At 35.7% G+C, this 18,677-nt stretch overlaps 1 protein-coding gene across 1 annotated transcript; it reads right to left on the bottom strand.

Annotated features, from left to right (window-relative positions):
* Positions 1 to 96: 96 nt before the first annotated feature.
* LOC112045279 (centrosomal protein of 104 kDa) lies at positions 97 to 18,170 on the bottom strand. The gene is made up of 20 exons (XM_024081395.2): positions 17,858 to 18,170; positions 16,747 to 16,905; positions 16,340 to 16,475; positions 15,841 to 15,928; positions 15,361 to 15,544; positions 14,312 to 14,523; positions 13,685 to 13,870; positions 13,299 to 13,476; positions 12,949 to 13,036; positions 12,496 to 12,643; positions 11,961 to 12,187; positions 11,513 to 11,650; positions 10,933 to 11,064; positions 10,323 to 10,536; positions 9,728 to 10,126; positions 9,175 to 9,592; positions 8,983 to 9,079; positions 8,634 to 8,773; positions 7,913 to 8,008; positions 97 to 7,569 (listed from the first exon to the last, which is right to left on the bottom strand). Exons 1-20 carry the CDS (start codon positions 17,895 to 17,897, stop codon positions 7,457 to 7,459), a joined length of 3,393 nt encoding a protein of 1,130 aa, XP_023937163.1. The 5' UTR covers positions 17,898 to 18,170; the 3' UTR covers positions 97 to 7,456.
* Between the last annotated feature and the right edge of the window lie 507 nt (positions 18,171 to 18,677).

Here is an 18,677-nt window from a genome sequence, read left to right as displayed (position 1 = left end):
ACAAAAAATTTGATCGTTTCTCAGGCGCTTTACAACCTCAGACTTAAAGGCGATAGTCCTACATTAACAAAAGTGTAAAATCAATAAAACACAAAACATGTTTGGAAACCTTTATTCACACCATCAAAAGTCGCTCAGGAGCGATAACAAACCTTATACGCATTGGACACGATCAAACATGTTTGACAAATTTACTTGACAAACACTTTAAACAAAGCCGCAAGCTATTATTTGTCACACATTTGATTTGACAAAAAGTTTGATCGTTTCCAAGGCGCTTTACAACCTCAAGGCGATAGTGCTACATTAACAAAAGTGTGCAAATCACTGATACAATTAACCATGAATCATGGATTGAATTGCGATGAATGCTGAATACGTTTCATATTTATAATTAAATTATAAAACAGCAATAACTGTTGTTTCCGCGTTTCTTTAATTTTTCCTAAATTGTATAATACTAGATAGCAGTTTAGAACAAGCTCATTTTTTATAATCTTTACGGAGAAGATGTTCCTTTTACATTACCAGCTGGCTATTCACCAACTTTGATCTTTTTGCCATCTTATATCATCATTGTCAACCGATATTCTGAGCTAAGCACGAGCACGAGTCTCCTATCGGAATGAGTTAGGTGAGTTAGGTATTTAAGTTCTTAAAATGTGCAAACTGAAAAGTTGGAGTTCCATGCCCCAGACCGCTTTCGAACCTGAGCTCTCTGAAATCGGAGACACAAGTCATATTCACTGAACTATCACGGCTCTCATCCATCTTATATAATTAACTTTAAATCAAAAACAACTACATTTAGTATTTTTAAATCCATTGTAAACAAAACTGACAATTTAAAACACACTAGCTAGTAATTTTTATCATTTAACAATAAATTTATAGTGAATACGAAGTCACGTTAACAAAGCTAGTTGCTAAATTACGTGGATATCCACTAAAGTTACTCAAAGTTAGTGAATAGACCAACAGTACATACACTTATAATGCGCAACACAACATCTCGAGACAACTGACACTACAAGTGTCGACCAATAGTAACAGAATCGAAAACATTGCTCTCTCTTTCGTCCCATTGCAATATATCGTGGTGCGCACCATTGACCTACTGATAAAAATTACTTAAAGACAATACACACAAAAAACAATGTAAGTGTATGAAATATAAATGATGTTTTGAATGTCAACAAAATGTAAATACATAACCAAGCAACATTTTTCTTACGCTATTTCATTAATTTTCAAATTACAATCGAATACTACTTACTCATGTTTCGAAAGTTTACAATTTGGCAATTGTTTTTTTAAATGTTTTTTATTCAATATAGTATCTTTTTCAAGTAAACAAAAAATACTTAAAATGTAAAACTATTTTATCAGTCCATAACATTTCAATAATACCGTCTTCGATTTGAAATCATTATGAAGTTAAATCATATTAGATGCGAGTATGTTATAAATAGAAATAGTAACATTCACGGGGTTGGTTAAAACTTTTGGTAAATAATATGAAAATAATTCATTTACTTGTTTTTGCATCTAAAATAGAAATTGTAACTCTCCTGCATCAATTGGAAATTCTAAAAAAGAATATGGTGTGGAAAATACAACAGAAACTTGAGGTTCAAAAATACCTTTAACTTAAAAGTCAAGTCATCCACGTTATCCATAATTCACATGATTATTGTCAGACTAAGCCCGACTAGTTTCAAACGTGGTATTACAATTTGGCACACTTCGCATTCGCGTTGCATAAACAAACTCATGACTAAGGGCCCCGTTTAAACTAGTCAGGTACACTAAACAATAATCACATGAGTTTATACCGTGCTTTATAGCAGATTAATATACGAGTATAGATAATAATTACTTGTTAGTATTTGCACATATTTTATTTAAAGGCAATAAGTGTAACAAAATTGGACCCTGTTTAGTTTATATTATCAGTCGAATGGATTTACTAAACGTACAAAACTAAAACGCTTAGAAACTTTTTAACTTTATACATAATATAGTAGTTTCATTTATGGCATCATCATACGTATTTGCATACTTAAGCTAAGTTTCTTCTACTTCTGTTTAATTTTCAGCAAGTAGTTATTATTTACTATTATTTTTTACATTATAAATAATAAATATGAAGGTTTCACGTGAAAATTTAATCATCGCGTGCTTGGAATTAACTTTCTTTTTACATTTGTTTTCACTGTACGAATAAGAAGCGTGTGGAGGAAGAATGAAGACAACTGAATCAAAATAATTATTTTATAATAAAACGTACCTATTGCGATTTTTTTGATACCTAATTAACAATATCCCTAATAAGGTAGTTGACTCATATGAAATTTAATATAAACAATGTTAATTTCGTACAGTACTTAGAATAAGTGTAGTAAATATACCAATTTTAATTAAAAATAGTAAAAAATTATATGCATATTTTATCTATTTTTCCTAACGCCAAAAACACTGTCAAGCATTTCGTGACGTCACGTGTTATTGTTAGCAAATACACGTGAAAGTAAAAGACGTCCGATTTTTTGCATTGAACCGATCTAATTTTTTAAAAATATTAAACCCACAGTTTTAATGGAGATCGATATTACTGTACTTTTAGTTAAATATTTTAAATAGTTAAATATTTTGGCTTTTAATAAAATACTTTCTTTCGTAATAGCACAGATAACATAAAGACAATCATGGCGGACAGTATTTTCTGACGTTTAATCAAAAGTATAATTTAAAATTAAAATTTGGGAGTATTCAGGTCTCATAAAGAAGCGATATTTTTTTTGGGATCAACTACCCTATTGTTTATCCTGAGTTCGGTGTATCGTTACAATAGACAAGGTGTCTTATTGTAAAAGAAAAATCATGGTGAAAAGTATTGAAACTTGTTGTAAAAGTATAACATCTTTAGATAGAATATAGTTAGATTTTCCTATTTAGATTAATAAAAAAACTATCTTTAGATAGTATATTTTTTGCTACTCAAGATTACATAATTATACTAATACTAGAAATATTTACTTACACTAATTTAGGTACTCCTGAGACTCCATGAATTACTACTATTAACAAATATTTATGTAATCACTAGTAGGTTTATAAGTTATTAAATCCACCACCTTAACATCTATGTAATGTACATTTAGTACACTATAATATGTATTTACATATTTACTAGCCACAGAGTAAAAATACAAGTATATCTTGTACATACAATTAAAATAATAAATATCATAATTATAACTAAATTAATTTGTTTTGCAATTTTTCGCGAAAAAATTACGAATTCAAACGGCAAACCTTTCACACCCGGATAACCTTAGACGCAGATAATCAAATGGAGCATTCTAAACAAAATGCGTGACAAGAGAAAACAAAATAATTTTACCTACGTAACGCTCTCTCTTCCCTCGAAAGAGATCTACATCGGGCTCTCTTTTGTTGAAACGAAGGAGAAGAATGATTATATGTAGATGAAACTATCTTATTATCTCTTATAATTAGTATTATATTTCGTCGCTTCATTCTCAGATATAATTTTACCAAGTAGTTTCCTTTAACTTACAAGCAACAACGCACTTTGGTACAAACAACAACAACGCAATATCTTCGAATGAAGCTACTCACATAATTATGATAGAACTTCACTTACAGGTAAGTTCGTTTATCATTAATTATCAGGGACTATAATTCATATTTGTATTTTTTTGTGAATAGTCATAACAAACAGTAATGTGCACAGGGCTTAAGACAATAAGGAAAAACTATATAATATTGTAAGGGAGTTACTTTGCTTTTATAAAGTGCTGGTCACTACTAACAATGAAATAATAAATCTTTATAACATATAAATGGAACCGACTGCAAAGACGTAATTCAATTATTTTGATTATTACACAAAATTCCGATTTTCGAATAAAAAAAGGAATTTTTAAAATTGGTTAATAAATGACGAAGTTATGAGGTAAGAAACATACGCGTTGGATTGGGAACCTCCTTTTTTGATGTCGGTTAAAAATAAACAAAATGAGAATTTCTAATAGTTTCTTTAATAATAAGTTAATTGCTGTGAGACGGTGAGAAATTTCAACAGATGAAAAAGTGTCCTACAATCTTAATTATGCTAGTTTATCTATATGTTTATATCTATACCATCAACTGAAGATCCACGCTCAAAATCCTGTTTCAATGAATACCCAACCCAATATCACAGTGGGCGATGTGGTTTCGTTAATCGAATTATTCTAAGTTATTGTTAAAGTATTACTAATTTTAGTGATGTTCTATTTTAATAGTTACTTTGGGACTATTCATAAATTTTCAACAGATCTTATTGACATACCTATATTTTTAACTCCCGACGCAAAAAGAGGGGTGTTATAAGTTTGATGTGTCTATCTGTCTGTGACACCATTGCTGCCGAACGGATGAAGCGATTTCAATTTAGTTTGTTTGATGATTTGGTTTGGTTGGTTGAGCCATTTTATAGTTATGGTATGTGAAAGTGAGGAAGAATAACCGAATGTCTGCAAATATATCACTTGAGTGGGAGAAATGAATGTTGATGACTTAATCGACAGTGAAATTAATACTTTTATGACCTTCGGGGGTTTTTCTAGATTTAATTTTTTTTAGAAATATCAGGCTAGCCCTTTCAGGTCAGAGAATGATATTAGTGCTGTAGTTTACCGTTTATTTGCTGTCGTTTAATTAACAAACCTCTCCTTACCCTTTCTTTTAATTTCTCGGTTAAAATGCCAAGTTCAACTCCAAGAGGCTTCAATACTAGTCATTGTCTATTATTCTATTGTCGTATTACTACATAAATTTAAAAAATAACTCTTAATCTTCGCCTTTTGTTCTAATCGCCTTTATGGCTAATTGGAGGGAAAGAGAAAAATTTGTTATGAAAAAAATATTTTGAGATTTAAGGATTTATAAAGAAAAATTAATTGTAATTTATGAATAGTCCAATTATTATTAACGATGTACAGTATAGTCTTAAGATGATTGAGTAATTCAAAATCATAACCTACTTTCTAATCTCTATATTAATTAGCTACATTTTCGTCGAATCAATCTTACTTCTAAAACTAATAAATAAAAGTCTAAACATTACTTCTAACAATGTCGCCTTGAAATCCATTTGACTGATACTAAAACATAAGGGCGTATACGAATTGTTACTCATTCTAATCTACATTTCTGTTCCACATTTAAATTTGTAGGTGATGTAAGCAATGGCGTAGCTACCCAGGGCTGTAGCTTGGCAACTTCGTTCGTAACACTCCCGATGGTCCGCGCGGGCCGGGGGGCGTGTATGAATGAAAAACCCACAACTGATGCCAGTCTTTCCCCCCGTCGCCCGCATATCATGGGAGTGTCATCAACGAACTTGAGAGACTAAGCGGTGCAATGCCCCGGGGCCATCGAATCCTTACCAGGAAATAATTGGTTACTAGCTACGTCACTGGATGTAAGGAGTGTAATGTCACATTCTATTTATAAACTACATGCATAAATGTAAAAAATATATAAACTACATCCTAGCTGAATACATTGGTTCACTCGAAACCTTTAATGACACCGTCTGATCTTATCAGATTTAATCCGAATTGGGATTGGAAAGTGTACTTTTAAAGGAGGATTAACCGACCCTACAGTTATACCACTTTTATAAATCCCATGTTCAAACTTCGCACGTGCAGGAAAACGATCTAAACCATATTATGAGACTACTACAATGAAATACAGACCGTAATGCATTACGTTAAGATTTAAATTATCAAAAGAAAGTACCTCGCTCGCACTTTGAACATGGCGCGTAGGTAATACAACCAATAGCGGACTAAGGGTGAGGTGAAAATTACGCTCGTTTGGCCTCACCCTTACACGTGTTATGACATATTTACCATTAAAATGTAAGCCTTATTGCAGATAGATTAGTGTAACTTATAAAAGTGGTAATACTTAACCTATAACTAATGTCTTCTTTTCACATACGCATTGCTAAGTCTGAATAATAAGGTGTTTCCTGGTTCTTGTAACTTGGATATTTTTAAAACAAGAGTGAATAGGTATATTCTGGGCAAGCGTGTCTCATCTTAGACCACATCCATCCACCATCCACCAAGCAGTGGTCAAAAGCGAATATATTTTACGTTAATAAAAGCTATATATATACTACAGAATCATTTTAATCAGACCTAAAAGTTATCTATAGTATTTTGATCAAATCTAGGAATATTTGACTATTTTTTAACAATCTTGGATTTTATATAACAATAACTAAGAAATAATTTATATTCCCAGCTTATTGTGAGATATCATTAAGATATCAAAATAAAGTGATATTGACGGACTAAGTAAGTAGATGGTTTAGTTTCAGTACTATTACTACAGAGAATATAACTGAGCACTTAGCACAAAAAGAAATATTAAAAATTATTATGGTTTTTATAATAATATTTATAGTAGACCAGTAATTGTTGTGCATTTTGAACTTAAAACTATAAAGATGTAAATACAAAATATTGCAGGACAGTGTTGCAGTCTTGAAAAACATAAATGTGATATGTGAGCATTAGATAAGACGGATTTCATATACCTGGACGGTAAAAGTGGACAAGGAGGCTAAGACGGAAATTCATTCAAACTACGACAAAACACTTATATGTGAAGAATAAATAATAATAGTTGGGGTAGTCTTCAAAATTGATTACTATTAAAAGTATTGATAGACGTGTGTATTAGAAAATAATATGTGTAAATATATATATATATATATGATTTAAAATATTTTTTGATTTAATACTAAATGTGAAACTTAATGTCTTTACCAAAAGGTGAAAAATTAATGATAAATAGTGATACCTACATACAAAAATCTATAAATTAGTTAACCAAATAATGTGACAATCACTAACGATACTTATTAAATTAAACAAACTATAATAAATGAGTATTGCACTAATTTTATCTCAGACTACAATATTTGGATTGTGCCTAAAGCTAATATTTCTATTGCATCTTTTGTCAACAAGTAGGTGTCAATTATTTATACTTATTAAATAATTCGCGGAATTGAATACACAACCAATGCAACACGATGAAGGAATCATAACAATATACGTACAAACAAGATTACATACACAACAAACTTGTAAAAGTTTACATAAAAACATCCTGAAGTCAAGGAACGTAAAATAGATCAGAATATTGAACATAACCGCGCTTAGACAATTTTATATTCTGATAGCAGTAGATACTAAAATTATTTATCGTCTTTTATAACGCAAATCTCCCAATTGGAGTGTAAGTAGAAGTACCTACCTGAATAAGCATAAGGCAAATCTCTAAAATTGACCTTGCGAAAGCAAAATATCTTCAATATTTTTAGGTACTTCATGCTTAATTGTTGCCATATCTATTAGTTTTGCTATGTCAGTCGCGGGTTGCGAGGGCATTGCATAAGATGTCTCTGCCAGGGCAGGTCCCGTGCCAGCACATTCGTCAGGCAGTACGGGCATTTCCACTCATCGAGGCCGAGAGCTAAAACCATGACATTGACAACATGATAAATTAACGAATTCCTTGGAAAAATATTTTTTTTAATCGCCCTTATGTACAAACTAGCGGACGCCCGCGAGAAATTCAGCTTTTTACACATCCTGCGGTAGTCATGTATTTTTCTGTGATAAAATATCTATCTGTTAATCTACTAGCGTTTATTAATTATTCCATTTCAAAATTCATCCAAATGGGTACAATAGTTTTTGCGTGAAAGAGTAACAAACATCTTACACACATACATCCTTTCGCGCAACCATCCAAGCAACCAATAGGTCATCGGCGACAAGCAGAAACTTATGCCGCATATAATAAAGATACTCACGTATACAGTTAACGTGATACTCGCTTTCATCTGTACGCAACGCAGCACCACATTTGTGACACGCCTTCCATAGGCCTTCGCTTAGCGAGCATTCCTCTGTGAACATTAAGAAATACAGCATTTTAAAAATTGACATAATATTATTTTATGCCGAGATCGGAAACAGCGACTACATTACTAGTGATAAGATTGGTACACCCCAAAACAACATCAGCTATGTAGAAACATACCTGACGTTGTTTTGCCTTATAAACATCCAGCCATTAACACAATCTTTTATTCACTATTATAGTGAATAAAAGATTGTCTTAACTATCTGAAAACTATCTCGACTACACTCCAGGGCCCGATGGAGCTAAGAACCACGATGATCGGAAGTTAGTGGGTTAAAAGTATCCGGCGACTACCTTGATTCTTATCGCAATTAAAATTTAGTGGCAATGGGCGTATCACATAGTTCGAAGAGCCCATGGACGTCGGGATCTCAAGGTGCTGGAATGGCAACCCCGCACTTGAAAACGCAGTGTTAGTCGAGCCCTCACCAGATGGACTGGCGAGTCACAGGCATTCGCTGGATGCAGCGGCTCAGGATCGTGATGTTTGAAAGTCCTTACAAAAGGCCTATGTCCTACAATGGACGTCCATCGGCTGATATGACGATGATATCGTTATTATTATTTTCTAGATACATAATTGGCATTATCTAGACAATATGCCTCACCCAAAAGATGCGCATGTAAGGCTCGTGCTTCAAGCGCAAAGTGGCAGTGGGGACATCTCGCAAGAAGCACACATCGTCGCCAGTAATGAGCTTCTAAAGCCGCCGCACGCACCCGACGTCCGCACCACGTACACGATGTACTAGGATGATATAATAAAAAAAAATAACTCGTATTGCACCACTTGGGTGAACTATTAAAACAACCGTCTATTGAAAACATCAGATCATGATAATATGACTATAAAGATTTATTTTGGCATAGTTAGGCTTTAGTTTTACAGTATTTGCCATTGTAAGATTATTAACTAATTAAGTTTATTGAAAACGAAAATCAACAGTCAACACATACTTGCAAACGGGTTCCGGAGTAGTTTCACTGCTCATATCGGCACCAACTGCTTCGTAACTTTCATACTGCTGTTCATTGTTTGGTATCTGTCTTCTGCCTGCAATATTATAAAATACTCGTAGGAACCACTAAGTTTGACATACATCCTTACAAAATCAAATCAAATACAAAACTACTTATTTTATATTTTACCTGGACTGTAATAACCACTCTCATCCATTTGACTATGTTCATCTAAATGCAAATTCCTAACCCCAGCAACGAGTTTTGGAGATTCTAAACCAACATCGCGAAAATAATCAGCCTTCAGTTTAGGTGAATCAAGGCTTCTACTATCTGAGTCACACCTCAAATCATTTTTGGACATTTGTGGAGAATCCATTGGTAAAGAGTCCATGCTTCTGACATCATTTTTAGAAGTTTTCGGTGATCCAATAGTTGGTGAATCTCTGTATTCTAAGTGCAATGGTTCGTAAACTGTGGCTGGTCTTTCTTTTAGTTGGGGTTTAGAGGGATCGTGATCGTAATGTATCATGGAATGACGGTTCCCTGGGTTGCGATTAGCTCGACGGTATATTACTTCGTCTGTTTGACTTTCTTGGAAGTGTACCTGCAAATCGGAGAATCTTATAAGTTTATGCAACAATCGCCAAGCGATTCGATCATCAATTCAATCAAAGTTCTGTTTAATATTGATTTTGAATTAGAATAACATACATATTTATATAATTATTGAATACTGTACCTTTTCATTTCCAAGAACTGATGATCGTGGTGAATGTTTTGGACTTATAGCACTGTCTAATCTTAATTTGTTATAACCAGGATAGCCGGATACGTCCTTTGGTGATCGAGTTGGCGTATATTTCTTTGTTGGTGTTTTCTTTAGGCTGCTTTTTGTTCTTGATGTTGTAAAGCTTCCACTTAAACTTGAAGGTGCTAATGTAGCTCCACTTGCACTCGATTTTAAACTGTATGAAGACGTTGCGTCCATTGAAGTTGACATTCCAAAAGACGTGGTCATACCACTTACTGTACCACTTCGAGTGGATTGAGTAACGCTTGCTTCTAAGGTCGAATCGAGTACTGATTGGTCTCCACCGTTAAGTAGTTGTTCTTCAGTCGGTGCCTGGTTAAGCATTTTCTGAAAAATAAATTCTACATTTAACATACTTACTTCTCATGTTAGTAGTGTTAGTATAAATGAAATTATATTTTCCGTCTAAGATTTTAAAATAACAGTATTAAGCTACATAAAGGCTATTTTGAATCCGCAAATTCATGGTTCCTGCGGGATTTGGGAAAAACTGAATTTCTTATTATCTTAATAAATTATCTACCTGCATATCGATTCTGTCGAACTGTTGAAATAGGTGCCTGTAGATGAGATTGCGTCTTGTAACAGCGTCGTCTGGGGGTAACTGGGCTCTGACCACTCTGGGAGACCTTGCATATGCAGCTAGGAGTATCCTTTCAGCCGCTGCCCTTACAGAGCCCGCTGCGTGTTGAGCACCAGCTGCACCGCATTCTGCTAGTCGACGGACTGTTAGACCACTGTTGATGAATTATTTGTTATATTAGTCCTGTTATGCAAATAATTTTGCCATTAATATTGTTTATCATAGTTTGTATTACTTTTTTCTTGTTCTAATTATTTTGCAATCTTTATAAATATCAGTCTCTCCTTATAGGAGAGGAGATATGGGGCTTAGAGTTACCATGCTATTCCAATGTTGGTTAGCGGGATTTAGGTGATGATGTTATTCATTAACGACCACTATCAGATTTTAATGATAATGAACGGGACAGACGGCATAATGTGCTCTCCGAGGCATTTTTCAATGTATTGTAATTTCTATTGCTCGTAACTACTTTACGGAATTGTTTTAGATATTCTAATCTTCCAAAGTTATACTTCCCAAGATCGGTTACCTTATTTTAATAATTTACCTGTTTTTGTCTGTCAATATTCCGTGACTCAGGATAAGTTGTTCAAGCATTTGTAGACGAGACAAAGCGAGGCGAGGATGCATAGATGCGGGGACAGGACGCACCAATTGTTGTGGTATTATGTGTAGACTCCTAAAAATAAAAGATAACTGTTGATTTAAACTAATAAGTAAGTACTAGGTTATATCATCATTAACAACCCATATTCGGCACACTGATAAGCACGATTCTCCTCTTGGAATAAGAGGGGTTAGGTTAGGTTAGGTCCAACGCGTTGATCTAATGCGAATTGGCAGACTTTACACACGTAGTGAATTAAGAAAACTCTTGTGTATTTCCTCACATTGGTTTTCCTTCACCGTTTGGGACAAGTCATATTAGATTCTTAAAATGCACATGACTAAAAAGTTAGAAGTGCACCTGGACCAGATTCGAAACTACGCGCTCTGAATTGAAGGCCACTGGGCAATCACGGCTCACGGAGATGTACATATAAATTAATTAGATGCCTAGGATTAGTTCTACTTGTTCCAGGTAAATTCATGTCGTAGTTTTAATATAGTGCGTAGCTAGAACTAACCTCACCATCTGACAGTCGGCTACAGTGAGGACGGTGTGCTGTGCTGTGGAGTGAATCCGTGGGGCAGGGTCACCGCAAGCGCGTAGCAACTCTGGTAACAACTTTTCCAAACAACGACCAACTTCTGCAGCGCATACTCTGAAAAAAATATTAGTATTGTTGATATAATTGACAAAATAGCAAATGGAGATAATAATTAAATAGCTTAATTTACTTTCGCTAGATATCTTAACAAAATGAATGTTAACAATATATTCTGATGTACAGTTTGATGCCCGGATTAATAATAATAATTCGGTGCAATGCTGCAATATATTCGGAATTTATTTCCGAATAAACTATGAAAATAACATTTTAGTTACTACTTTCCGTCCTGGAGCCATAGCTCGTATTTCAGAGTTCTCGCATTATTCTGATGAAACAAAAAAGAAACTACTATTATACTAACCTGTCCGGTACGAATTCCTTAAACAATACCCTGACGACTTCGTTAGCCTGACTATACACTGAGAATACTTTATCTCTCAGAGCTCTCTGCAGCAAAGTCGCAGCAGCTCTTGCGGTTTTATTAGGAGAAGTCTTTGTACTTCCATTAGACGGAGACGTTAGCTCTGCACGAAGACGCGCTAGTCCTTCTTCCTTGTCCAAATAATTTTTGGAGAAAAACTTTTCAACCTTAAACAATTTAATTTAAGTTTAAAAAAACTGTTTAGTTATAACAAGTCTAAGTTTGTACATATCCCACAGGATTTTCTGGGATAAAAAGTAGCCTATATGTTGCTCAATATGTCCTATCTTCCAATGAAAGTTGCATTAAATCGCTTCAGTCGTTTGAAAGATTAGTCTGAACAGATAGACAGACAAAAATTTAAAAAGCTTGGTTGGTGTTTTGGTATCGCTTAAAAATACTAAAAGCATTTGAAAAAACACAGAAAGGCACTTCAAGTTTATTTACATGTATTGATTTGTGGCATAAAACTTACTAAAGGATATCCAAATATAAGTATTGGCAAGGCAGCTTGTTTCCTCTCCCTCTCATTAAGTTTATGAGGGATGCGGTGATGTGACGAAGCACTTCCACCACTGCACTCCTCTTCGCGAGCCTCTCGTAAATATTCGTTGGTGTGAGAACTGTATAAATGGTGATAGGAATTAAAAAGCATCTGTATAGTAAAAGGAAATATACCTTAATATGAACTATGGTAATACAGAATTAAAACAGAAACGAAAGAAAGCATATAATTAAAAATACATGATAAAAAATGTTTGTTATAATCAAGAAGATATTATAGATAACGTATAAGCTTAACAAATTCCTCAAGAAGATTCAACGAGCATAGAAATCTTATCATTTCATGCATTACCATTACAATTTTTCAACTCATGTTATAGTTTATATTAATAGTTTAATGATTTTTAATATAATATTTACTTACTGTCTCAAAGCCGGTAATAATCGTTCTTCATAAGCTTCGAATGTAGATCTCGGTCCGGCGCTTTTATTTCTACGTCTTACTAAAGTACCTGAAATAAATCAATATTGTATTGTTAATCTATGGAATCCTCTAAATCTACATTACTTCTGCTGCCTTGGTACTTTATTTGGTTCAGTCTACTGGAAGCTACGTGAAAAAAAATTGTTCTAAAACAACATAATTATTTAATCTAACATAAATATTTCTGCTTCTTAGTATTTATAGTAGATTTTATTGTTTAACAGAATACATTGTTACTATTAATAGTGCAACAACCAGATTTTTCAATAGTAATAATTGTTATATTTTACCATTGGCAGCATTCGGAGTTATACTTCTACGTGGACTATCAGTTTCTTTTCTTAATTCTTCTTCCTCTTTCTTTTGTATTGTATGCTGTATTTCTGGCTTAAATTCTTGGATGGGTTCAGTTTGTTCGGCAGGTTGTGCTTGTACTTCTATTTCATCATCAAGTGCTTGGACGGGTGACTGGTAAAAGATTTTTTTATTATTAATTCATGTCAATATTGAAAGTTTGGTTAAAATTACCAATTTATTAGACCTAACACATTAAACATTCACATGTAAAACATTCATCGGAATAGGATAAATCTCTTTGATAATAATCTATGGTCTAATAATAGAAGCAAAGTATTTTTACGCACTCTAATAGCAATATTATGTTTCAACTACTTACTGCTGGAATGTGATGGCTATCTAAATCATCTATTCCATTAAATTCTTCCTGTGGTTCTGGAAAATGTTCGATAGGTGGTACTGGCGATGGTATATCAATACTTTGTGTGCCAGCTGCGACAGATGGTGAGAGATGATGAGAGAAGTCGTACGCTTGTGGCATGGACGAATCATTGCGGGTATCAGGCTGAAAGGACCAGAAAATACTGAAAACCATACTTAATACATTAATCTAACAAAGGGAGTATTAGATATGTAGTTATTAAATGCTATCGCACGGCAATAACTATGGATACCTTCAGATCTTGCCTACACAGCGTCTTCGCCGGTTCGCTGGACTCCATTTACGGTCACGGATAAAACAACCTTCCCGAAGGGCCCTTTAAGCCGAGGTCCGAGTCTCAGAGAAGACGCCCTTAGAGAGGGCCATCGCCCATCTCTTCGGCCTTCAGGCCCCATCAGACGATGCTTCTGTAGTTGCCCAAAACTCCGATGACAGCCCACGATTTGAGCCCACGGGACTTACAGAGGCTACTAAACTACTGGTTACTGGTTTATCAAAAGTATTCTTCATAAATCTCATCACGTTTACTACCAATAAAATAAAATTCGTTTCTAATTAACTTACTCCTTCATCCTCAAATAGTCGTTGCAACTCGGGGTCTTCTTTTACACCTATAAGGGCATCTGTTATTCTATCTCTCATTCGTCTCGCCAATTCAAAGTCATCTCTAGCCGCCGCTGTCCTTTTGCGAAGTCTCCACCTTCCGATTCGTATACCAGCAGCCGCTAAAGCAGAACCAGCGGACTTTAACCGGCGTGCGTATTCGAAACGTTCCTCTGTAGATTTAAAGACTGAGAATTACTTCAACTCCTGATTTGTCACAACAGTATCTACTTAAAGTTTTCGTGTGGCTCTAGGACTCAGATTGGGTACACCATTGTGCTTAGAGCACAAATGTCCATGTGGGAAAGAGGTGAGTAAATTTGGAATCCACGGGCTTTCATGCCAAAGGAGTGGCGGTAGGCTATTTCGGCATGGCTCTCTTAATGACATAATAAAAAGGGCTCTTGCCACCATAAATATTCCTGCGCTAATCGAGCCGTTAGGAATCAGTCGGGATGATGGTAAGAGACCTGATGGATTGACGCTGGTTCCCTGGGAAATGGGGCGGGCCCTAATGTGGGACGCTACATGCGTCGACACATTAGCACCGTGTCATATCAGGGAGACAGAATCAAGACCGGGAGCCGCAGCAGAAAAAGCTGAAACCGGTAAGTGGCTCAAATATGCCTCTCTGACAGAGAGTTACATATTTGTACCTTTTGCCGTGGAGACCCTTGGGCCATGGAGTCGCAGTGCCAAAAAATTTTTCCGTACTATTTCACCGCGGCTTGTTGCCTCGACTGGTGACAGAAGGGCTGGCTCATTTTTTGCGCAAAGGATCAGCCTGGCTGTCCAGCGCGGAAATGCAGCCAGTATTCTTGCCACCATTCCACGTGGGCATGATTTGTATAGTTATTAGGATAAGTTAGCTTAAGTTCCTTATTGTATTCTTAAAGAAACATTTCTTTTTTACTAATCACGTCTAATTCTGATTTATTTAGAGGTATCACCGTCATCATCATCTTTTACACACGTGTTTTATTAGTAGGTACATGTTATTGTTTATTTACCTGTAACGGCAGCTTTCTTCTTCCGATCTAAATTGCGCACCAGGTCAGCGATTTCATTATCTACGTACATGACAAAAGCTAAATCGTCATATGGTGAGAAGAATATTTCAGCTTTCTCAGTAGGAGTTGTTTTGTTTACTTCTTCGAGTTCTTCACCGAGGACGTTTACTGCCATCAAAGCTACCTAAGTGTTAAAATTATTTTTTTTTAATTCATGGTGAACATTGCTGAAGGGATATTTATTACCTTCATTTCTTAACTTTTTAAATATGTACTAGGAACCCACGTAGTTCCCGCTCCCGCGAGAATACGGGGAAAAATATAGCTTAGGAGTCAATTAAAACGTGGCTTCCTAGTGTTAAAACAATTTTCAAAATTCAGATATTACAACACAACAAACTTTAGCTCTTTATAATATTAGTATAGATTAGTTAACTTTAAGCTCAAATTCAAATTAGATCTTTGTACTCTTACTCTTACCTGATCGTCATCTTTTGCTGGTGGATGAGGTCCAGACAGTCTGAGCTTTACAAATCGTGCTACAGTTGGTTCTGGGAGAGCTGCAGATCTGAAAGATTACAAAGCTTCCATACTACATACTGTCATTAGATAACTGGTTCTCGTCATATATAAAAGCTGAAATTCAGCCCAAGACCATAGGTAACTGACAGACCATAGGTAACTGTGGAACAAAGGTGTTTGGATTATTATCCGATTAAAGTTTTAATCGTCGAAATAAACTCGTAAAGCGAGTTTCTTTTAATGTTTCCACCCAGGTACGAGTACTACCTTACCGTATATATACTAAGGGTTGTAACACTTTCACCTTTTATAAATGACAAAGGTCTGAGCTTCACACTCTACTTTAATAAACCATCGATATCGGTTATTAGATTTGCGGGATCTCCTAGGTGAACCTGGTGGGGCCTCGAGGCTTAACCCGGGTAAGGAACAAGATTATAGGCTTCTTATTATGTACCTTAGTTCTCTAGTCCGCGCTTGTGATGCGGGCTTGGCGAGAGTGACTCGCCCTACGCTGTTGTAGGTGGCTCCACATGGTGTAGCTGCTCCTTCCGACACCAGCCCACCGGACACCAACACCTCTACGCAGGCAGCTGAGGAGGAAATGGCACAAACTCCGTAATCAAAAGAACATTAAAAGAGTACCTCATATACGAGTATACCTACGGCGTTAAAGAGTAACAAACATCCAAACATACATCCAAGCATCCATACAAACTTTCGCGTTTATAATAATATTAGGAAGATTTTTTTTTTTAAATAGGTACCATATAGGTAGACTTCGATGATGGGTACATCGAAGTCTATAGCGTCTAAGCTACAAGTCCCCTCCTATAACAAGGCCCGAATCATTCTTATACTTACGTATGAGCTGATGGTGCGCCAGCAGCTGCAGCTTGTGTATGCTGGTGACCGCTGTGAGCCGCAGCAGCAGCTCGTGCGGCGGGGAGCCCGAGCTGCGCCAGCCGCGAGCCGCTGGTCCCTGCGAGTTCAGCTCGCATGCTGGGTACGAGCTGTCTTCGCCTGTCAATAATGTTTTGTCAGCCTCCTTGGTGCAGTGGTATCGTTATCAACACATATTCGGCTCACTACTGAGCTCGAGACTCCTCTCAGAATGAGAGGGGTTAGGCGAATAGTCCACCACGCTGACCCAATGCGGATTGGCAGACTTAACACACGCAGGGAACTAAGAAAGTTCTCAGGCATGCAGGTTTCCTCACGATGTTTTCCTTCACCGTTTGAGAGACGTGATATTTAATTTTCATAAAATGCACACAACTGAACAGTTGGAGGTGCATGACCCGGACCGGATTCGAACTCACCACCCTCCGGCATTGGAGGCAGAGATCATATCCAATGTAGTGCAGTGGTATGCTCGGTGGATTTACAAGACGCAGATCCTAGGTTCTACCGTCGACTGGGTCGATTGAGGTTTTCTTAATTGGTCCAGATCTGGCTTGTGGGTGGCTTCGGTCGTGCTTTGTTACTACCCTACCGGCAAAGACTTACCACCAAGTGATTAGCGTTCCGGTACGATGTCGTGTAGAAACCGAAAGGCGTGTGGATTTTCATCCTCGTCCTAACAAGCTAGCCCGCTTCCATCTTAGAATGCATCATCATTTACCATCAGGTGAGATTGTAGTCAAGGAAGAATAAAATAAAATTGTGTCTCTATCGCAAACCAAAGCCTCCGAGTTGACACGCGCACTGTATTTTCAATTATTCAGTTAACAACAGGTGACATTAGTGGCAAGCTTACCTACCTATATATGTAATTTACAGAAGGACTATGCCACTCATGACATTTACTAGATTTTAATTAATTAATAAGACAAACATACAAAAAAATAACTATGTGTGTTTTGAGCTACATTTCATGCGATACCTAATTATAGAATTGATTATGATTATTTATTTTTCATAGAAAAACTATAGTCATAGTCACATTTAAAAGAAAATCTAAGTAAATACTTACTTGTGGCATATACGACGTGGAAGGGAATGCGTTTCGGCATGATGCCCAGCTACCTGCATACTCTCATGAAAATTATTTTAGTTTCCATCGCTACGTATTGCTTTACACTTATTGAGGTCAAAGTATTGCACATAATATAATTAATTTCATAACAGCTACCGTGAAAATTTAAGTGAATGACTAAAAAAAAGCTACATTTCTTGGTTTCAAAATAATTCGCTACTACAAATAATATCAGTTTAAATGATTGTAGATTCCGAAACTAGAATGGAGGGTCGTGGACGAACGAAGTTGGCGCGGAATGAAGAGGAAAAAATCAATAATGCGGTTAGAAAACCTTGTTACTGGGGTCTTGTGTTCAACGCCATCTAGCGGGGGGTTGGGAAAATAATTCATGAATAGGTTACGTAATTATATTTATTTATCTATTTCTTTTGTTTTCCTAATAAGGACCAGGAACGAGATATTTTTTTATTCATTCACATTCTTTTTGTAAGTATTCATATTAGTGGCAAGCCGGACAAAATGATGAACATAACGAACCATAAGATGGCGGCGCGTTTCCCTTGCCAGCCATTTACATTATTTTTGCTGAATGAATAAAGGAAATATTTATATTAAGTGGTAGCCTCAGATTATTAAATTCTCCATTAGATGGCAGCTTAGTCTGAAGATTTTACGAGGCATTTTTGCGAAATCTGTAAGATTACAGATTTGACAAGAAACGACCTGCCACCGTGATCGGCTACAATCATAATTTTCTATTATGAATATCTATCACGTATATATTATACCTAAGATAATATAATAGGTTGCCTAC

Source organism: Bicyclus anynana, chromosome 2, assembly GCF_947172395.1.
Source record: "Bicyclus anynana chromosome 2, ilBicAnyn1.1, whole genome shotgun sequence".
NCBI lineage: Eukaryota > Metazoa > Arthropoda > Insecta > Lepidoptera > Nymphalidae > Bicyclus > Bicyclus anynana.
Note: the sequence above shows the minus strand (reverse complement) of the source record. Positions and strands in the feature narration are given on the sequence as shown.